The 15,433-nt window shown below is 36.7% G+C and overlaps 1 protein-coding gene across 1 annotated transcript in view; it reads left to right on the top strand.

The window, feature by feature from the left end:
• The window catches only part of LOC150088312 (cysteine dioxygenase type 1), an 89,229-nt gene extending 81,833 nt beyond the window's left edge, over positions 1-7,396 (top strand). Inside the window, exon 5 of the mRNA XM_090370704.1 lies at positions 6,577-7,396. Within this exon, the coding sequence (XP_090226830.1) occupies positions 6,577-6,636 (60 nt within the window). The 3' untranslated portion in view covers positions 6,637-7,396. The remainder of the gene's footprint in view (positions 1-6,576) is intronic.
• Positions 7,397-15,433: the final 8,037 nt, after the last annotated feature.

Here is a 15,433-nt window from a genome sequence, read left to right as displayed (position 1 = left end):
CTTAGAACATTCCAAGATTCTCACTATAAACTTTATTATCCTTCTAACATATTACAATCATTTGAACAACAATTTAATCTATTACTTATCTTTCGTTTCTCTTGCATTTTACAATAACCTTTTTGAATTAATTAAACTCTGTTAGTATATATAATTTACTTAAGAGATAATTTATCTATCAATTTACTTCTAGTGCTATCCTTTTTTCATTAATTAATCACTATACTGTTTCACTTACAGTACTTACTATTATCCTTTTTCCTTCCTTTGCTTTCCGGGGCGGTTCCAAGCTTTCCTGGCTCTCAGGGTACCTTCTGGGGATCTCTTTCATCAGCTACACCTGAATTTGCTACAGATGATTTTTTTGGAACTCTTTGCTGCACTGGGACTAGCGTTCTTTCTCCACCTTATTAAACCTATCACAAGGAAAACTCATAGGGCATCTCACATATCTCCTTCTCCACTCCACTTTATTAAAACTCATCACAAGGAAAAACTCATAGGGTGCTACCCTCGTTTTTCCGCTCCACCTATTAAGAACTCTTTCAAGAAGAAAACTTCCCCAGGGCGCTACCCTTCTCTTTTCCCACCACGTCCATACACTCGACTGTTAACTGACACATATTTCTTATCACAACAGAACCCTCAACTGTCCATGTTACTAACTCATTTTACTTATCTCGACTGCTGTGTCCGCTGACTATTTCATTTTCCCTAACACCAAAAAAAAAAAAAACTCAACTTAGAATCCCACTAACCCATTTTCCTAAACACCCACATAACTCAACTCGGGGATCTGTCACTAACTCATCTTCGCAAAACACTCCCAAATTCTCAACTCTGTGATTTCTAACTCATCTTCGCAAAACACACACATAAAACTCAACTCTGTGACTCCCTTCTCTCCCCGTTCACTCACTTTTTGTTCATCTCCATTTCTGTATCGCCTACATATGTCAAATACGCCCTAGTTTTCTGTTTAACCAATCTTACTCATTTTATCAACTTTCTCTCTCTTCTTATTCGCTAATTTTTATCTTTCTCACGCTGATTCCTTGTTGCTCGATCTAACTTCTTATTTTAAGAAATTTGTAAAATTTCTCAGGCTGTCAGTACCTTTGAAGTCAGCCGCTTATAGTTATACTTTAGCAGATTAATTTCCCACGATCTATAAAACTTACCATCACCGACAGTCAGAGCCAGACTTCCATCTAATTCCCAGCATTTTTCCGTATTTGACTGTCCAGGTGTAACCGATTAAAGAAATGTCCCGACAGCACATGGTCCTCCGCGCTATTGTTTACCAGAGTTGACACCTTTTACTAATAGCCGTTGCTACTAGTTTCTATTGTTTGGTTTGCCTGTGTGAGCTGAGAGTCGAAGTGTCCCTAGCTTGCTAATAGCTTTTCACTTACCGCTCCCCTTGTATAGACGTTGTCTAATTTAATCCCTTGGCTTGTAAGGTTCGCTCCCCCATATTGCCATATTATAAGTTTTACTTTAAATAAATCTCCCTCCACAAAATGTTATATTTGTAAGATTTTACATCTTACATGCGACCAGCCCTCCAAGAAAAAATTTATACCTGTGTAAATTTTTTTTCTATTCTCTTACACTTTCCAAAATTTAACCACTGTACATCTATTACAAATCCCTATTATATACAATAGTTTAAACTAAGTTACTTCCTGTAACAGAATTCTCCCTTAACAGTTTTGCTAATTTGACTACAATCCCTGCTATCTGTTTTTCTAAATATTCTAGTTTCTTATTCTATTTACACATCCAACAAGTGGATCTAGTGGCCGATTTAGCACTTGAGAGGCCCCAGGCGCAATTCAATTTTGAGGCCCCACCTCTAAATATTTTCGTTACCACTACAGTGTGCATCTACGCGCATGTTTTTACTATAGCATGCGCTCTAGATTTGGTTTTGCGGTTTTAATCATTTTGGTTGCGCAATTCTTTCTTTCATACATATTTTAACTAAATGTTTAAATGAAAAAATGACACAACTACCATCCCTCCCAAATCTAACATTAACACATAAAATTAATACATAAAATCTAGCATTAATGATAATATGTATTCTTCTCCAGATTCACTCAGTTCGCATAGATATTTCATATATGTGGGGATATTCGCATAAGAGTTTACTAACTTCTCATATTAAATTATAGTTTTATTCAGTAACGGTAATAAAGATGAGTGTAAAAATTTTAAATGAAACAATTTTATTTATTTATATATAATTTTGTGAGACCTGAGATTTGAGGCCCCCTTGATTTAAGAGTCCCCAGGCGTGCGCCTGTGCGGAAATCCGCCACTGAGTGTATCAGATATCATCTCAGCGGAAATATAATACAGGATAAATAAATAACGCACAGCAGATTATATTTCTTTAATAATTAATAAAATAAAATAATACATCAAATTAAAATAATAAAATGCATAAAAAAATTACATTACACAGAATAGTCTTCTTAGTTTTGTCTAATTCGGTTTTCCGTCAAATTCTTGCCAAGCCGGAGCGATCTCACATCAATTGGTGGTTGTGGAACACACGTGCAAATCTAGGATGAGCCGACTATACTTTTTGTCGTCTACGATTTTGCACGGGTCGACGTCCAAAGATTGAGGTAGATGGAGTTTCTGATAAGGGAAGAAACCGATCTTTAAAATGTAGCTTCGAAGGGAGAGCAAGAAGCTGATTTATAAAAAAGCTTGCAGAAATAACCATCCCGGCCATCGATCAATTGCTGTTTCGTCAATAATTACTAAAATTAATGAAAAAAATCATGCTCCCATATCTTCAACATGCAATCTTCGCTAATGCACCTGTCAGTATGCATTTTGGTCCCATAGGGCGCTCCACAACAACAAGCCTAGCTGACACCATTGTACGCATACAAACTGCGTTTCAAGATAAGGCACAATGCGATGTATTTTATTTTGACATCAAAGGTGCTTTCGACAACATAGATCTCAAAAAAGCTTTTCAAATACTAAAAAATCATTTTCTCGTTGACACAATGATTATTTCCTATCTTCAATACAGCCTAAATCGCAGACTTCTCCTCTTCCCCACTAGTACTAACGATATTCTCGTCACAACCACAACAGGATTGTTGAGGTTGTGACGGCATTCCCCAAGGAGCCGTTCTCTCCAGTACTATATTTTCAGCATCTCTTCAACCACTTCTACAAGAAAATCCAAATCTACTGGCATATGCCGATGATTTAAAGTTATTTATAACCTCCAAAGCCAGTGATGATATTCGCAAAGTTATCAATGATGCGAATTCACAGATTTGTGAAATCATCAAGTACCTGAAAGATCTCAATCTGAATATAAACGCAAGCAAATCTGCTCAAATTACTTATTCCCTTCAGAAACAAACCAACCACATAGAAATAAAAATTGCAGATTTCCCAATCCCAAATGTTTACGCTCACAAAGACCTTGGAGTTCTTTTTGATGAAAATCTCTCCTTTAATGCCCACTATTTATATGTGTTACTCAAAAAATTCAAAAAGCAAAATGGTTAATCAAACAAGAAACAGCAGCGATTCAAGACAGAAAAACAGTCATTAAGATGTTCAAAGATGCATCTTTCCCATTCTGTCCTATGCTTCCGAAATCTGGTCTGGTGCTCCTCAAGTAACCGTCAAGAACTTCCTTGCCCTAGAATATTGGGTTCTTAGATGGCTCAATAGTAAGCTTAGTTTTCCCCATACAATATCCAGGCAACAGCTTTATAAAAACCTAAAAATAAAGCCTCTGCGACAGATGATCAACGAGTCTGGAGTCATGCTTCTTGCAAAGTTAATCACCTTTGCATGCGACTCGCCAATATAATAGCTGTCCCCAACAGGGAAAATTCAAGAAACCAGCGATTCAAATCCAACCTCTCCAGGCTCAAATAAATGGACAGAATGTTCCCCAATGCATCCCTTCACCTCATAAATCATCACAACATAGATTGCAACAGGTTAGTGAACTCTGAAGCCTACAGGAGTCAGATCTCCGATGAAATGAAGAAAAATAATCCAACCCAGTAATTGCAACTGAAAGCCAAATGCCCTGTTCTGCAATTTTTTTTTAAATTCATAACTAAAATTCCTAGCCATTGTTAATATCTATATAAAATTTGCTATGTACATATACTCGATTAGTTTATGAGATTTCCTTTGTATTTTTATGTGCCCCTAGCCATGTGCTGTGATGGGCTTGCTGTATTTGCAATAAATTAATATTTATTTATTTTATTTATTTATTTATTATGCGAGCATTACTAGACTCTGGGGAGATTCCCTTAGATTGGAAAAGTGCAAATGTATCTCCCATACATACGGGTGGCTCTAAAAGTGAAGTTGGAAATTATCGACCTGTCACTCTGACTTCAGTAGTAGGAAAATCATGGAGGCAATGATCAAGGGTGGAATTCAGGATCATTTGGATCGAACTGAAATTCTCAAGGATACTCAGCATGGTTTTGTAAAGGGAAAATCATGTTTAACAAATCTGGTGGTTCGCTATTTCGAGAGGGTCACTCACGAGCTGGATTTAGGGAATAAATTCGACATTGTTTATTTAGATTTCAGCAAAGCTTTTGACTCAGTCCCACATGAGCGGTTGCTTTATAAGCTGGAACAGGTTGGAATCACTGGGAAAATCCTTAGATGGATAGAAGGATGGCTTCAGGGCAGGAGGCAGACGGTTGTGATAAATGGTTATTCCTCAGATTGGGTTGATGTAAGAAGTGGGGTTCCCCAAGGATCGGTATTAGGACCACTGTTGTTTTTAATTTCGAAACGACATCGATGAAGGGATAGAGGGCGTGATGTCTAAATTTGCAGATGATGTTAAAATTGGTAGAGTAGTTAATGATCACTGTCAAGCTGAGCTCCTTCAGAGAGACCTAGATAGACTTCAGGAATGGTCAGAAAAATGGCAGCTATGCTTTAATCTAACAAAGTGTAAGGTATTACACCTGGGACACAGTAATCCCAAAATAACTTATTCACTTGGTGGAGTTCAACTAAACCCACTACTGGAGGAAAGGGACTTGGGTGTTACGATACGGTCAGACATGAAATTCTCTGAGCATTGTAAACAGGTTGCAAGGAAGGCCCATGGTGTTCTATCGAACTTTTGCAAGTAGAGATAGGGGCGTGATAATCCCATTATATAAGGCTTATGTTAGGCCACACTTGGAATACTGTGTTCAAGTATGGAGAGACCGCACCTAAAGAAAGACATCGAGCTTCTTGAAAGGGTGCAAAGACGGGTAACTCGCCTGGTGAGATCTGCAAAAGGGCTCCTTATGAAGAAAGACTTCGAATATGTGGGTTGCAGAGTTTGGAAACTAGACATCTTAGAGGAGATTTGATTGAGGTGTTTAAGGCTCTGAGAGGCATCAGTAAAATGAATGAGGATGAAATTTTCAAGATTATAAATGATGCTAGAACTAGGGGACATAAATTCAAGTTACGGGGGGGAATGTTTAGATTGGACTGTAGGAAATTTTATTTTAGCCAGCGAGTTATAAATTACTGGAATAAGTTGCCTTCATGGGTGGTAGAGGCCGACAGTTTGGGGAAATTCAAGGGTCATCTGGATGGTGCCTTCGGGTAGGGGAGGCGCGTGGGATGATAGGTTTAATTTCCTTTTTTTTATTAATTATTATTTTTTTTATTATTTTTTTTTTTTGTTTTTATCATTGTTTTGTTCGGATATTTTATTTTATTTATTTATTTATTTTTTTTTTTTTTTGGTTGGTGCAGCATAAGCCATAGGCTTTCTTGCACCATGCGGCTATTACTAATACTAAAGTAGATTACTAACCGTAGATCTATCCTGCAGAGCATAATGAATTAGCTGAGGCCTGTGAGGGAGGATGTGCATGGTCAATGTTTTCTCAAGCAACTTCAATAAACACGAGGAGCGCGAGATGGGTCTAAAGTGCTTGGTTTCAGTTGGCTAGGAAACTTGTGGGAGTGGCTAACAGAATACACATTCCATGTTGGAGGAAAAAATCTCCTTTTAATATGGTATTAAAATCATTAAGACAGGATCAATTAGATATGGGCTCAAACATTTAATGATAAACTGCGGAAATTTGTCAATCCTGCAGTACCAGCTGCGTGTAACTGATTAATTGCAGATATCCGATTATGCCTTGTAATTAAGATTAGCACAGGCGCACCCACGGGATCCTAACCCCGAAAAAAAAAAAAGAACATTTAGTTTTATATCACATAATTTTACTTTCATGTGTGGTTCACGATTGTGGATGCCACCAATGTGGAACTCAGGAATCTCCCCACCCCCGGTCCAAACAAAATTTCTCAGTGCACAACTGTTGGTTAACGAATTCTTATTTGCAGTCAATCTTTCTGAAGTAAAAAGTTAACCATAAATCAAGAAGAACCTGTACTCTTTTTTTTTTTTTTTTTCTGAATCTAATGAAATTGTTTTCTGTTATTCTTAACCATGTAAAGTTTTGTTTGGCCTTGTAATGTTTGATATGTAGTATTTATCTCTTTTATTTATTCAATCTTTTTCTGTTCTAGAGTCCCACAACGTCAGACAAGGAAGATAACCAACAGGACGAGCAATATGAAAATAACTGAAACGTGGTGATGATCTACAAGGACGATCGCAGGAACCCTGCATATTTTGTTTATCAATACACTATTACATATTTCAATTTTTACATTTATACGGTATTTTTCCCTTAAAGATGATTCTGATTATCAGCGCATTTTAAAAATTGTAACTGAATGGATAAATAAGGAAAAATATTTATTCAAAAATTATTACCATTTCAATTTCAGTGCCAAGTGTGTGTTGTGATAGCGAGTGAAAAAGAGAAAAACTTCTCTTTTTATGTGTTTGACATTACTACATTCCATTTTATGATTTTTTAGTTTTACTACGAATGCGTTACATATATGTACTGTTCACAGAGTAAAACCCTATACGTATAACTTCTGCACGTGTTTTTCCCCAACACAAATAAGTATTTCTTTGCACTTATATTACTTTTTTGCCTTTTGTTTTTTTTTTTTTCGGAATGCTAAGCTTTAAAGAGAAAAAAAAAGTGCGTTTATTTTCATAATGATACTGATCCTTAAAGTGTGGAAGTCCACAATTGTCTGGATACTGAACTAGAGGAAGAACAGCAATTCTCTTTTGCGAAGTCCTTTGCCATTTATATATAATAACGTGCCAAATACTGTCTCTTAGTAGACAATAACGAAGAATTCATTGTAAAAGTGTTGTACACTAAATGTGAAAACTGCAGGGTGAAAACTTGTTATAACAGAATGAAAAACTTGTTGTAACAGGATGAACCTTGTTAAAACAGGTTTTGTAGCCTATTATAACAAAAAAAAAAAAAAAAGTAATTTCTGCCATTATTAATGCATTCATAGTTGGAGTGAAGCAATTTTACTTTAAGCACATATGTCTTAGTACTAATAAAGAATCTTTGTTTTGGTTTTTTTTTTTTTTTTTTTTTTAGAAAATTAAGGCTCCAAGAATATAAAAATGCCAAATTTTGTTTCTGTTATTAATTGAATACTATAATATGCAATGTAATGTAACAGTTTTCAGAATTAAAAGTGGAAAACAACTCAGAATAAGTTTGCTTTGTCATATGTTGTAGTTAAATATGGTTTAATTGTATTTAATGTACGATTCTAGACAACGGAAGTGAAATTTCTATGAATATGATTTTGGCTGAGAGTCGGTTGTAGGAAAATACGATTAACAATTCATCAGTTCGCGTGAAACTGTCTGTAATGTAGACTACTTTTTCTGTCTGTTGAAAGAATAACATACTGACCTTGGCACTCCGTTATAAGAAGAATAAAAAAGCTACTACTCGTCAAAAGAAACTAAACAGGTTATGCGTGTACAACTGTCTATTCGCTTCAGAGTAAGACCCCCATTCTCAAGATTGCCTTTACTTCATTTGCAAAATTAGTTATTTGATATTTAATGAAGATCGCAAAGTTGTAAAGTTTACCAGAAGTGTCACAGAACTTCCCTGACATTCATTTAAAAATACAGAAATGAAATTTAGTAAAATGTTCGGTAACTCTCGGAATTGATGTCCAATGACAGTGAATGAATATTGTTGTCGTAAATCATGACAGTCTCAAATTTATATTCTATGTTCATCTTTAATGACCCACTTTATTAAATGCGTATCTTAAATTTTATCTGTCGGTGTGGTAAATTAATTATTTCTTCGGCAGTCGACAATTCTGAATGAAAATCAATTTGGACTGATTTTATATATACTGGGATGCCACTGAAAAAAGTGTTACAGTGTAATAAAGAAACGACATGAGCCACCTCTAGCAGTATTCCTTAGTGCTAAATCATTGGTGACACGCTAAAACGCTTGTCACCAGTAATTTAGTGTGATTTTCAAAGGTAGAAATAGGGATGACTGTTAGAACCAAGCGGATGATTGTCTCTCCGAAATCACGTCTAGCGGGCTGTAAAACTAACTGGTGGAAAGTAAAAGTGAACAAGGAGCAAAAATAGACGGCACATGTAATGCGTGGCTATAGGTAAGTGACAATAAAGACACTACGAATACAACACTAAATAATCCTAATCCAAATTCATTTTCTGCAGACCAATTCGACGTATTATCTTTCTCCGATTGGGATATAATAACAGATGTTCAAGTCGAAACTACCCCCCCCCCCCACACACACATCACCTGTATCTTGCCTCAAAACACAATCTACCATGGTCGTTGGTCGAGCGCCCAAGAATTCAGAAGAACCCGATCCAACGTCTTTTGGATATCCTTAGAGGGACTGGTTCACGTTCAAGTATGGATGCCTTTGCTGCTGAAGCAGCAGGACAGCGAAGAATATCTGCAGCTGATAAAAATTTTGATTGATAGACCATGCATCTGCGACCCTATGCATGCTTTCTACCAGGTGGCGAATGGGAAGATTTTTTTTTTTTTTTTTGCGACACACCGGTGATATTATACTTCGGATAAGATTGTTCATGCACATGCATAAAAATTTTTATAGTCGTGATGAACAAAAATGGTACTCGCAAGGAAAAAGGTTGCTGACCTTTGTGATGGACGTATACTTCGGGCTCGTAATGTTTGACATTGTCTCGCGACATTGTGTAAATGATTGAGCGCAAGAGAATGCCTCCTTTTCGGAGAATGGTACTGTCCGTACTCGAAAGCTGAATACGCACCTTTATAATGCAAATAAAGAGCACTTCCACAGAAAAAAACATATCGCACGTTTATAGGTAAGACAGATAACTTGTATGGTTTGCTTCACAAGGAAATCTTTAATGCTTTTATGGAAAATTTAGTCTACCTTTTTAAACGGACAAAATGATACCGAAACAAACTTTCTCGTAAATTTTGAAGCCTTGTTTCACAGTGATTTCAATTGGGATATTTCTCTGATCAGTACGTAGAAAGATGAAACCCAGAATTACAGCAATAGTTGAAGCCAAACTAAAATGTTAAACGTTTTGATAGCTCCGGCGCCTATGCCGTCCCTACCAATAATTATTGAAGGTAGAGAAAGGGCGCGATATTTTAATATTCAGAGAATGTATTAGCTGCGAGAGAAACCTTGAAGCTACTGCACTCACTCCCGCCCCGACCTCTTGATTACGTCAGGCCTACTTCGACATACTTTCCCACTTCCGATCGCAATTTATTTTAAAGTAAATCAGAAAGAAATAAAACATGGATAATTTGTAGGTTAGTCAGTGCGTGGCTTTTTACATAAATCAATAAACGAACTAAACATTTAAGAATAAGATTTTATTTTGTTAAAATACTCAACTGGAGATATCGTCAACAAAATAGGTTTCATTCATCAATTTTTTTTAAAAATATTTCAGGTTTCCGACTATCAGCAATCTAAATGAATTAAGAAACAATGGCAAAAAAATCTTAAAGAAATATCCTGAGAATATTCGAAGAGCTGTTTAATTCGCTACAGTTTTCTCTAGCGAACTACGTAAGTAATTAAATAATGACAGAAGGAAAAATTATAAAGGGATAATGAACTCATATAAAAGCTGCTATCTCAGCGAAAGTAAAATCGGAAATTATACTCCCATTATTGGCAACGGGAAATAGATGTTTGGAGTAAACGTCTATAAAAAAACATCTATATAAAAGGTATGTGGGTTTGGACCGAAGTCTGTGATGCTATTTATTATGCGCTTCATAAACGTTGTCTGTGGTCTCTGATGCCACAGAGACCACAACAGAAACAACCCCAAAAACTGCTGTTAACAAGATCCCGGATGCCACAGTGTGCTCTGCAAAACTAAATTTAAGAAAGAAGAGAGTAAACGTGGCCACATGGAATGTAAAAAGTTTAAAGAAGGCAAGATGGATATGGTTATTAATGAAATGGATAAGTATAAAATTGATATTTTGGGAGCAACCGAAGTCATGTGGACAGGACAAGGTCATTTCAAAACTGGAAATGTTTGGAAATGAGTTTTGGGTTGTTTTTTCTGGAAGTGACCAAGCAAAAGAACATGCTGTCGCTGTCATTTTGAATAAGGAATGTTTAAGGTCTCTTCTTGGATACAATCCTATTAATAATAGAATGATGACGGTTAGACTTCAGAGCCAGCCAGTAAATCTCACAGTTCTAGTTGCATATGCACTTAGAAGAAGAAGATATGGACGTTTATTATGAAAATCTCCAGTCGGCTCTTGATCTGATCCCGAAAAAGGATGTTTTGATACTCATGGGTGATTTTAATGCAAAAATGGGCAAGACAGTTTCTTCTAGTCCGGAATGTGGTAGGTTTCTTGGCACTAGAAATGAGCGGGGTGGAAGTTTAATTGAATTTTGTCATCTGAACAGTCTTTTCATATGTAACGTCTGCTTTCAGCAGCACCCGAGGCTCTACACGTGGAAATCTCCTGATCTTAAAACAAGGAATCAGGTTGATTATATCCTTGTAATCACAGCAAAAACACTTCCTGGAGCAGATTGTGGCAGTGATCATCAGCTACTCGTAGCTGCCGCCGTAGCCGAGTGGTCAGGCGCGCGGGTGCATAAGTACACGTGCCTTGAGTGGCCCGTGTTCAAGCCCATTACTGCTGAATACGGTGCTGTTTCTTGTATTCTCTCTACCTTGTGAACTCCTCTGACTGTGTGGTCGTCCCGGAGTACAAACAGAAAATTTATTTTATTTATTACTCCACATCGTTCTCAAGCTGAAGCTGAAAAAGATCATGAATAAGGTTTTCCCTAAACGATTGGATGTAGAAAATATTCCAAAAGATTATATGCTTGAAACAGGCAATCGTTTTCAAGCTCTATTAGAACTAGATGACAATATGCTGCCTGAGGAAATGTGGGAAAATACAAAAAGCATTATTAAGGATTCAGCAAATAGACATATTAGAGAAAAGTCAAAGATCAGGAAGTCTTGGATTACAGAAGCAACTTTTAAACTTATTGAACAGAGAAGAACTGCAAAAGCCCAGAATGTGCAAGGAAACGAAGAAAATCAGGAACTAAGCAAAATCATCAGGCGCTGTTTAAGCCAGGACAAACAGGATTATATCAATCGAAAGTGTAAAGAAATCGAATACCACAACAAACGAAACAACTAAAAAGATGTACGATGTAATTAAGTCCTTAAGACGACCAAAACTTAATTTAATTAAGAACTCCAAACGGGAAATTTTAACAGAGGAGAACACAATCAAAGGAAGGTGGAAAGGATACTGTGACCAGTTCCTCCGAGCACCTGGCACTAATGATCTGCCGCCCCCTTTTCAAGAGTGTGATCATGAACCAGTTCCACTGAAGGAAGAAGTCGAAAAGCCATCAGAGAACTAACGTGTGGCAAATAACCTGGAATTGATGAAATCTCAGCGGGATTGATTAAAGCTACAGGTGTGAAGGGCGCCGAGTGTTTTCATAAAATGATTGTAAAAAATTTTGGAAACGGGACGGTGGCCATCAGATTGGAAGAAATCAATTTTCATCCCCTTACCAAAAAAAGGAGATCTGAAAATTTAGCTCAAATTACAGGACTATTAGCCTAATTTCTCACGCTAGCAAGATTCTTCTTAAAATCATATTAAAACAGAATCTCAAGAAAACTTGAAGAAGAAATGCCAGAAGAGCAAGCAGATTGCAGAAGGGGTAGAGAAACCAGAGATCAGATCTTAAGCCTACGACTGATTATTGAAAAATGCAAAGAATTCAATGTTACAGTCGTTTTGTGTTTTATAGATTATGCAAAAGCATTTGATTGTGTTCAACATAAGAAACTATGGGAAACGATGACTATTATGGGTTTCCCAATCCACATAATTCAGCTGATTAAGCTACTGTACCAGGAACAGGAAGGAACTGTGAGAATGAATGTGGGAAACACGGACTTTTTCACAATAGATAACGGTGTCAGGCAGGGCTGTATTTTGTCACCACCTTTTTAATCTTTATGCCGAAGATATCATGCGTGAAGTTTTGGAAGATTTAGAGACTGGCATCAAAATTAGAAGATAAACAACCTTCGTTATGCAGATGATACTGTGCCAATTTGTAATTCTGAGGATCATCTTAAAGAAACTCTGAGGAGAGTATGTGAAGCAAGTAAGAAAAATGGATTGTTTCTGAATGTGTGTAAAATTAAAATTATGGTAATTGGTGATAATCTCGGTTCCAGTAAAGTGAAGGTTAATGGGCAAGATATCGAAGAAGTTGATGAATTTGATTACTTAGTGTCAAGAATAAATAAAAATATTGACTGCTCAAACGATGTAAAGAGACGACAGGCAATTGCTAAAATGTTGGTCACTGATCTGAAAAAATTATGGAGAGATCGTGACCTGCCCCTAAAGACGAAACAGAGAATCGTTGATTTGTTAATTTTTCTAGTTTCCACTTATGGATGTGAAGGATGGAATCTGAAAAGAGTTGACAGGAAGAAAATTGAGGCATTTGAAATGAGTGTTACAGGAGAATACTCCGTATTTCTTACTTGGATCGAAGAACAAATGAGTGGGTATTGAATAAAATTGGCAGGCCTGAACTTCTTCTTCATATAGCATCAACAAAAGAAAACTCAAGTTTTTTGGTCATATAGTAAGAAGGGAAAACATTTTGTTGAAGAATATAATGGAAGGAAAAATCGAGGGGAAGAGGTGCAGAAGAAGACTTGTAACTATGTGGAAAAATGGGATCAGTGAACTTCTGAGCATGACACTGCGATGCTGCTCGTATAGCACACGATCGATGCAGTTGGAGGAATTCGTTGGTGGCCACAAAAGCTCCTCAGGGAGCTATGTGACTGGAAGAAAAGGACATAAACGTTTGGAAACAGGTGGGGGATAGATGTTGCCAGGAAGACACGTGCACAGCACCCCTCCCCTGTGATCAAAGCTACAGATGTTACATAGCTTCAGTAGACATTTTCCAAAGGACAAATTCCCTGATAAGCTCAATTTGCTGAACATCAACCCGAATTTATGGTCGATTGACGTGGCCTACAGTCATGAAAATTTAGACTCTTCGTGATGATTTTTTTGGCTGTAATTTGTTATTCGATTGATTTATTTTATTATATTCAATTAATGCAACTGGTCGACTATAATTGTCGGATGGTTGTGCATGTATTTTACCTTTGTATTTCTGTTTTGTTCATTAGTTGATTTCACAATCTATTGTGAGATCCCTCTGGTCACTTCATGCTGATCATTAATCTGCTTATCTGATTTAAAGTTAATAAAGCATATTTATATTATGATTATCTTCCTATACATTAAAATAGTTTTCCTCCTAGTGATATTTATTCAGCCAACCAATGGGAGGAGAGAGATGCGGGTTATGTGGAAATACGTAACAAATACTAAAAACGTAACAGAAGCTTGTTTTACTACAGCAAAATAAGCTTCTGTTATGTTTAGTACTACAGTAAAACAAACTTAAACAGAATCTTGTTTTACTGTAGTAAAACAAGCTTCTGTTTAAGCGTGGTCACGCCCTATGTTTATCCAACATGACCACGTCGTACCATTCTTGATTTCCATATGTAACGTATTTATGTATTCAAGCAGAGGAAGAGACACACACTGTGTCGATAGCTTCTGTATTTTATTTTACTTTATCAAATGAAGTTAGCGAAGCCCCCTAGTTATTATTATTATTATTATAATAATCAAAATATGAATTACAGATGATGTGATTGGAATTTGCTAGAAACTGCAAAAGATTATACTCATGGGATGCTAAACGCTGTCTGGGTCAAGGCAATTATTTTAACAAATCAAATTAGACAAGAATAAATACAATAAAAAAATACTGTCTTTATCATTACTATCAGAGCCTCTATGGTCGATTCGCTAGTAATAAACAGGCTATGACAGAAATGGAAAGTTTGGGAATTCCCAGTGGCAAATGCAGTTGTGAGGAAATCGTCACTTTGATTCCCCAAACTCCCTTTTGCGTCATTGTTTCCTGGTATAGTGAGTATCGTATTTGCTTATTGGTGCACGTCTGTAGCTTCCTTGCGCTATTCTAGGCAGCGCTTGTCTTACTTTGGAAGATTTTGTGCTGCTGCTGTGGACTGATGTTGGCTCTTGCAAATACTTAACCAAAAAGACATTGTACATCGTCGGAATAAATTGACTGCCAGGTGGTAGAGGCTAAAAGTTCGAAGCGTAATCAGATCGTCACATTTTGGCTATGGGAGAAGTGAGTGACTGCAAATATTTTCTGATTACTTAGATTACTTAGAGGTATCGAAACTAGATATTCGAACCCTGTGTGCGACTTTTTAGGGGTGCTGTTGGCCCAGATTTTTTTTTTTTTTTATACACGACTGCACACACAGCTCAAGTGTATTGGATATCTTCAGTTTCAAGAATATCTTGAAACTGAAGATATCCAATGACTGCCAGGGCCAGCACGATCACTAGACTTAAGTCCGATGGAACATGTATGGGAGTCCGCCGACAGTAAACTCCTTGGTCACTTAGTGTATTGAGGCCTGCGCTGGTGTAAGAATGGGATTTGTTGCCACAGAATCTTATAGACACCCTTATATCAAGCATGGTTCACTGCTATCGGGTCTGTTTAGCCGTTAAAGGAGGATCATACGCCGTACTGATATAATGGACCTTATTTTCAAGCATCTTGTATCGGCTTGTGTAATATGACCTTTTTTGGTAATTCTTATACAACCCCTTATAGCCGTCCGAAGTTTCTCGTTGTCTCATTTCATCGTAATTCTATGGTACCCTACCATACTAAATTTCTTGAATCGTTTCTTGAATCGTTTACGATTTTAATACTAAATCTTGAATCGTTTACGATTATAATACTAATTTCATCTATTTTGTAGTTTAATTTGACTTATTGAATAATTACTTGGATGCAG

Source organism: Mastigoproctus giganteus, chromosome 3 (genome assembly GCF_048544385.1).
Source record: "Mastigoproctus giganteus isolate SK-2022 chromosome 3, ASM4854438v1, whole genome shotgun sequence".
In the NCBI taxonomy this organism is placed as follows: Eukaryota; Metazoa; Arthropoda; class Arachnida; order Uropygi; family Thelyphonidae; genus Mastigoproctus; species Mastigoproctus giganteus.
This window is presented reverse-complemented; position numbering and strand designations above follow the sequence as displayed.